At 40.2% G+C, this 6,728-nt stretch overlaps 1 protein-coding gene across 1 annotated transcript; it reads right to left on the reverse strand.

Moving 5' to 3' along the window:
* Window positions 1-4,025: 4,025 nt before the first annotated feature.
* Window positions 4,026-6,465, reverse strand: LOC134652916 (uncharacterized). Its single transcript, XM_063508151.1, has 2 exons — window positions 6,017-6,465; window positions 4,026-5,509 (listed from the first exon to the last, which is right to left on the reverse strand). The coding sequence occupies exons 1-2, from the start codon at window positions 6,234-6,236 to the stop codon at window positions 4,659-4,661; spliced, it is 1,071 nt and encodes a 356-aa protein (XP_063364221.1). The 5' UTR covers window positions 6,237-6,465; the 3' UTR covers window positions 4,026-4,658.
* Between the last annotated feature and the right edge of the window lie 263 nt (window positions 6,466-6,728).

Consider the following 6,728-nt stretch of genomic DNA (forward strand, 5'->3'; position numbering starts at 1 on the left):
TCGTTGTCAGTTCCAGTATTTATATTTAAAAATAATCAGATTAAAAGTACATAAATATAAATCGATTCCTACATTACGCAAACAATTTGCGGAACTCCCTCGATTCCCTTTTCGACTTGTCAAATTACAACACAAGCAAATGCAAATTCGGGAGAGGACGCCACATGATCTGCTGAGAAATTAATGCGGCATGAAATTACGTATTTACCTACTTATCTAGTCAGTGGGAAAATTGCTTTCAAGATCCGCCCGGTTGTCCATTTGGTGCAGACAGCGATTGGCGTTTGACGGCCGCGACGAATTCGGTGAACATATAAGAAATGTGCCTTTTTATTTTGTGAAAGTAGAATAAGGTGGAGAAATATCTATTTTTTTAAGTATTATGATAAAAGGTAAACCGATGCCCAAACCAGATTTTACTCTTCCGTACGGATTTAAGTAAAAGACGTGATCATAAGATAATTTTATATACCTAGATAATATGATTTTCAACTAATAATAAACGGTATTTTTTTTTTCCTTTTTTAATTTTAACGTGACAACTAACTTATTTTGGTAACAAATCACAATCTTTCCCTTTGGAACTCCCGGACCCGGATACAAAAAACGTCTTCGAACGATTCCAGCCACAATAATTAATATTGCCACTTCGTCGCCGAAGCAAAGTTGGCGACTGTCAATTTTTTAGGGGGCCGCTGAAAAATTAGCAGTCATCTAAAGTTCCGGCGCTGGATCATAAATTTAGGGTTGGTACTTTCGTGATTCCATTCGCATTCCCCTTAGAACAGCGGGCAATGCGATAAATTATGCCCATCAATAATACGCAGGCAGTGCTGTGTCAACAACACTCTATGTAGGCACTATGAGTCCATTTGTAGGTATTTATTTAGGTGTTCCCTCGCTCCCCATGGTACAATAACGACGTCAAAGCTACTGGCTTTAAACATGAGTTGGGAGATGCATAATAAATGACTTGATAGTGGCTTGGGATATCAATTGGGTTAGCGTAGAACATTTTAATACGTAGACGGTCGGGAATAATTTTATTTACTTATTTTATGGATCATATACGTCTTAATAAGGTTTTTACGAGTACAAAGTCAACAGAGTACTATTGGATATTACATTGCATTGGCCGGATTTCGATCTCATTCCGAAATCGAGTTGCGGTCAAATCGTTTTATAAATTGGCATTTTCCACTATAATAGAAAATCAAACGAACTTACCTGTAAGTGACGTTCGATTATTATTAAACGAGGTAATTCGCCTGAGAGATTACAATAAGTTTACATGTAGTAGCACGAAGATAGTGCTGCCATCGTACACCATTTTAGAGCAACTAATAAAAAAAAATAACAAATTTTATTTATACCCTGTGGCGGGTACTTCATAATCTCATACACTTTTGGTACCCGGAGCCCATCGTCAACTCATACATATATTTCGTGAGGAAACGGGGCAACTACAGAACTCGTTCTGTGTAGGGTCCGGGTGGGTGTGTAATCTCTCAGGCGAATTACCTCGTTTAATAATAATCGAACGTCACTTACAGGTAAGTTCGTTTGATTTTCTATTAAACTCATTAATTCGCCTTTCGAGATTACAATAAGTTTACATGTAGATGTTTAGAGCTTCACGAAATATTTAGGTAAAATGTAAACGGGTTCAACTGAAATAAACAAAGTATGAAAACAACATATTACTGTATTTCAGTTCTGACAAATCGTTTACATTGCGGTTTTTTAAGAAAATAACCATAATCAGATATTAATTAATGCATAATTAATAATCAACAAGTATAATACCTATTTTATTAATTAAGTATTATTTAGAGGTCATACTGCATAGAGACCGGGCAAACGACTCTGATGTATCAGGTAATACCTCCCTGTTATAAAATTTGGCAAAGGATGCCGAGTTACCCGTCCATCCTGCGGTTCTTTTTATAACATCTATGCTTACGCCAAGCTTATTGGCAGCAGACGTAGATGCATGCCTAGTGCTGTGAGAGCTGAATACTGAAGTGTCGATCCCGCTCTCCTGCAGTGTGGCCTTGATCCACCGACTCAGTGATTGCGAACATACATTTTTATATGGCTTCTTTAAGCTAACGAATAAAAACTCACAATTTGTCTGCCTTTTATCGGCAGTGGTTTTTAGATATTCTTCTAAAGTTCTAGCCGGACAAATAGAAGGCCTTTCGTTGAAGTAAGGAAGAATCAATAATGGTTGTGATCTACCAACCGCAGAAGTTTTTATTTTATCAGAGATTTTTATAACAATTTTTTCACCATTATATTGTTGTATGTTAGACACTCGAATCAAAGAGAGAGTCTGCACGCGGTGCGCAGTGGTCAAAGCTAGCAATGTTGCTAGTTTTTTGGATAACAAATCAAACGGCAAGCTTTCGTTCGGATAATGATTACTTAGAAAATCTAAAACTACAGCTGGATTCCAAGTACAATTATATCTTGGGAGAGGAGTTCTCAATTTATACACTCCCTTCATGAATCGTTTTATTTTTAAATCGTTCATAAGTTCAGAACCTACTATAAGACTAATAGCTGATTTCGCTGAATTAATTGAACCGTATTTATTATCTTGATTGTAAAGTCTTACTAAAAATCTCAATATATCCTTAACGGATGTATCATAAAGATTGACATTAATTTCTTGGCAATAACAAAACCATTTTTTAATGCATGGTTCATACTGACTAATCGTATTGTCCGTAAGCGAGGCTAGCATCACGTCCACGGCTTCGGGAGGAGCGCCCTGCCTCAGGAACGCCGTCCGGATAAGACAGCGGCCACCAGGGTAAGGCTCTGCTGAAGCTTGTGTTCGGCCCTGTAAGGCGAATGCAATAAATTAGCCTCTGGAGGAAATACCAAGCTGTTTGAAATTTGTAGTTTCTTAAAAAGTGGAAACCAGGGTTGTTTGTGCCATAAAGGTACAACCACAATACCCTCCGCTTTATTATTTACTATTTTCTGGAGTACTTTGAGTATCATAGAAAATGGAGGAAAAGCATAGAAGAAGAAATCACTCCAAGACAATGTAAAAGCATCTACTTTGAATGCGTCTGGGTCTTTATGCCATGATACAAATTTCACACATTTTTTATTTAGCCGACTTGCAAACAAGTCAATTTCTGGTCGTCTAAAAGTCTCACAAATCAGATAATAGGCCTCATCAGCGAGCTCCCACTCAACATCTGCATGAACTCGGCGAGATTCGGCATCGGCAATTAAATTCTCAGTGGAACTTATGTAAGACGCAAAGATATATATGCGTCTTTCTTCGCACCACTGCCAAATCTTACGGCTTAGTGCATTCAGATGTGAGAACTGAATGCCTCCAAACCGGTTTATGTATGCAATTGCCGTAGTATTATCAATACGCAAAAGGATCTCGCAATCCGTGAATTTACTGGCAAATATTTTTAAACCAAAAAATGCAGCTGTCAGTTCCAAAAAGTTAATATGCTCATTTAACTCTTCTGTCGACCACTGACCACTCGCTGTTTGATCCGAGCAACTAATGCCCCAGCCCGTACGAGATGCGTCTGAAAAAATTTCTAGCCGGTAATCGCCTGACCGTATCGGATTGTTACATTTATCGATATTACGTAACCACCAATTAAAATCACTACTAAGATGATTTGGTATTGACATGAATTGATTATAATCATCATTACCTTTTAGACAAAGGTATTTTTGCCGTTCGAACATTTTTGTATAAACCCACCCGTACTGAACGGCTGGGCATACGGACACCAGCAAACCAACTAAATGTGCAAAATCCCGAACTTTGCACCTACTCATGTTCGAAAACCGTATTATCTCACGCTTAATTTTTAATTTCTTATCTTTCGGAATGCCAATTGTCAATGCATTGGAGTCAAAAACGAAACCTAGGAAAGTAATGGTTCGACTAGGTGTACCATTACTTTTTTCTAAGTTTATTACAAAGCCAAGCGATTCCAATAAGTCTTTGGTTTGTTTGAAATTTTGTTTACATTCGTAAGGACTGGAACCGAAAAGACATATATCGTCTAAATAAATTACAGAAAATAACCCTTGTTTTCGTAAATACTCCACGACAGGTCGCATAAGTTTTGTAAATACGTATGGCGCTAAATTCAAGCCAAAGCAGAGTACTTGAAATTCATACAAACGCCCTAACCATTGAAATCGTAAGTATTTTTTATAGTCTTCATGAATACTTATTGAAAAATAAGCATTCTTAAGATCCAATGTACACATATAAGTGTCTTTATATAAAAGACGCATCAAAGTCCTGTAATCTTCAATTTTGAAGTGTGGCGTAGGAATAAACTTGTTTAAATGCTTTAAATTTAAAATAAATCTATTCTGGCCGTTACTTTTCTTAATTAGAAAAATGCTTGATAAGAATTGGCCCTCGCATGGCTCGCACTGGCGAACAGCGCCTATATTTATGAGTTTAGTAATCTCATTATTCATTTCTAACTTATGCTGAGCAGACTGTGGTTTATTTACAGGTATCTGTGACTGGACGATATCAATATCGATCGGCAAGCGTAAGCCTCTGACCCAAGATAAAACCACCGGGTCGTCAGTTATGCGTTGCCAATTATGGTAATAAAACTGTAATGTACCCGCCTGCGACTCGCTGCTTAGCGCCGACTGGCGGCCGGCCTGCTGCTCCGCGGCCGCGGGTCGCGGCGCGCGCTGCCGCGCGGCGCCGCTGCCGGCTGCCTGCGCCCACCAGCCGTCGAGCTCGTCCTCGCGTACGCGCGCCGAGGTGCCGGCGGTGGCGGGCCCCGCCAGTTTAAAGCCCTCGAAGGTCCCGCTTCAGCCGGTCTGCTCTTAGGTGGAGGCTTCGGTTTCGTTGAGGCGGGTCTCATCTCCGCGCCCGTCTTCGTTATCGCCTTCATAGATTTCAGTTTCTCTGAAAGATCGGTACCAAAAAGAAATCTGTCTCTTTTCAGGTCCTTTATATTGTCTTTGACGTCTTTGCTAAGACAAGCTTGTAAGAAGTTCCTTCTAGCTGAAGTCTCTTCATAATGTACATGGCATAACAAGCGGCCTGCATCGCTGAGTAACTTCAAACTTTCTTTATTCTCTGCGGCGTCAGAATGATTTTCTAAATTCGAGGACATTAAGTCGGCTATACATGTCAAGACGCAAGCCATACTTTTCTGTTTTTCTGATAAGATAACGTCTCTCTTAAGCGCATTTTCGTTGACCGCTGCTTTGATTTCAGGGTTTAGTATAGGACTCTGCAGTAACGTAAGATTCTCAGGGATGTCGTGACAAGAAATAATCTCCTTTTTGACATCATCCTTTAAACCATTGATTAGTATATCGGACCATCGGCTAGCAACATCCTTGTGGACAGCCTTGCTAAATATTTCTTCTTTAGCCGGTTCGTCACCTAGAATGTTCAAAATACTCGGATCTAACTGCGGCGTTGTTTCCAGCTGAGGATCAAGGACTGGAGACGGTTGGTTTTCCTCTTGGGGTCCTGAAAAAACCGACACATAATGTCTAAGTAGATATAAATCATATGCGCAAGCCTAGAAACAGTCTTTCAAACTGTTTTCTTGCCTGACTTTGTAATAGGTAGGTAAGTCGATTGTATTCCGGATACACTGGAGTAAACTTTTGATATCATCAGTAGCTGTCTCACGGACTCTAGCGACTGTGCAACGAGGTGGCAAACCTATATACTACGAAACAACCTTACAGATCGATCTGAAGTATATTTTAGGTTAGTATGTAGCCTTACAGGCCCAACTTTAGCCACTAATGTTTACCAGGATAAAATAAAATACGTCGCATAAACAAGCATTGGTAGCATTGCATAAAAAGGTAGCTACACTCGTTGTGAACCATAAGTAGGTAGGTACCTATGTCAAGGTCGTATAGGTTTCCGGCCGATAGGGGGCGCGAGCGCGCGCGAGCCAAAGGTCAAGCGCGCCTGCCCCACGTGCCTACAAAACCACGCGTAATATAAAGGAAATATTAGTACCTTCGGTTTGCGGAACCTCCAGCTCGGAAGCATGATCCACATCAAGCTCATTTACCACTTCCTCCTCGTACTGGTCTGCATCCGACGACTCCGAACTCCACGACTCCGAGTCCGACGACTCCCCTCGGCGTTCCCGTCGCACTTTTCTCATTTTCTGCTCCAACTTCTTTATTTTCCGTGCGTAGTATTCTTCATCATCCCTAAACTTACGTTTTCCCATGATAAAACACGCGAATTATAGCCAAATATTCGAATTAAAACACTTAGCACGGGAACAGCGTATACGATGGCGGCGACACAAAACGTGTATGGAATTATGAAGTACCCGCCACAGGGTATAAATAAAATTTGTTATTTTTTTTTATTAGTTGCTCTAAAATGGTGTACGATGGCAGCACTATCTTCGTGCTACTACATGTAAACTTATTGTAATCTCGAAAGGCGAATTAATGAGTTTAATACCGTCCTACATTAAACGAAGAAACGGCGGTTTGAAATGTCACAGTAAGTACCCCTTTCAGGGTCCAATGGAAATAACCACAAAACATTCCGAACCCATTTCCGATTCTCGTCACACAGCCGAGGCGACACGTAAAGGCTCGCCGTGGTAAGGCACTTTGACTGGAAGTTAGGTACACAAAATCCGCACCTTTATACTTAGGTTCGACTTACTTTGAATTATGTTTGTATTCGATTTTCTCTCAGCTACAAC

Source organism: Cydia amplana, chromosome 12 (assembly GCF_948474715.1).
Source record: "Cydia amplana chromosome 12, ilCydAmpl1.1, whole genome shotgun sequence".
Lineage (NCBI taxonomy): Eukaryota > Metazoa > Arthropoda > Insecta > Lepidoptera > Tortricidae > Cydia > Cydia amplana.

Excerpts from the sequence above, each read along its gene's own strand:
- LOC134652916 (XM_063508151.1), bottom strand. The coding sequence starts at position 6,236 with ATGGGAAAACGTAAGTTTAGGGATGATGAAGAATACTACGCACGGAAA. Across the intron at positions 5,510-6,016 it reads GGAGGTTCCGCAAACCGAAG|GACCCCAAGAGGAAAACCAA; the intron begins GTACTAATATTT and ends CGGTTTTTTCAG.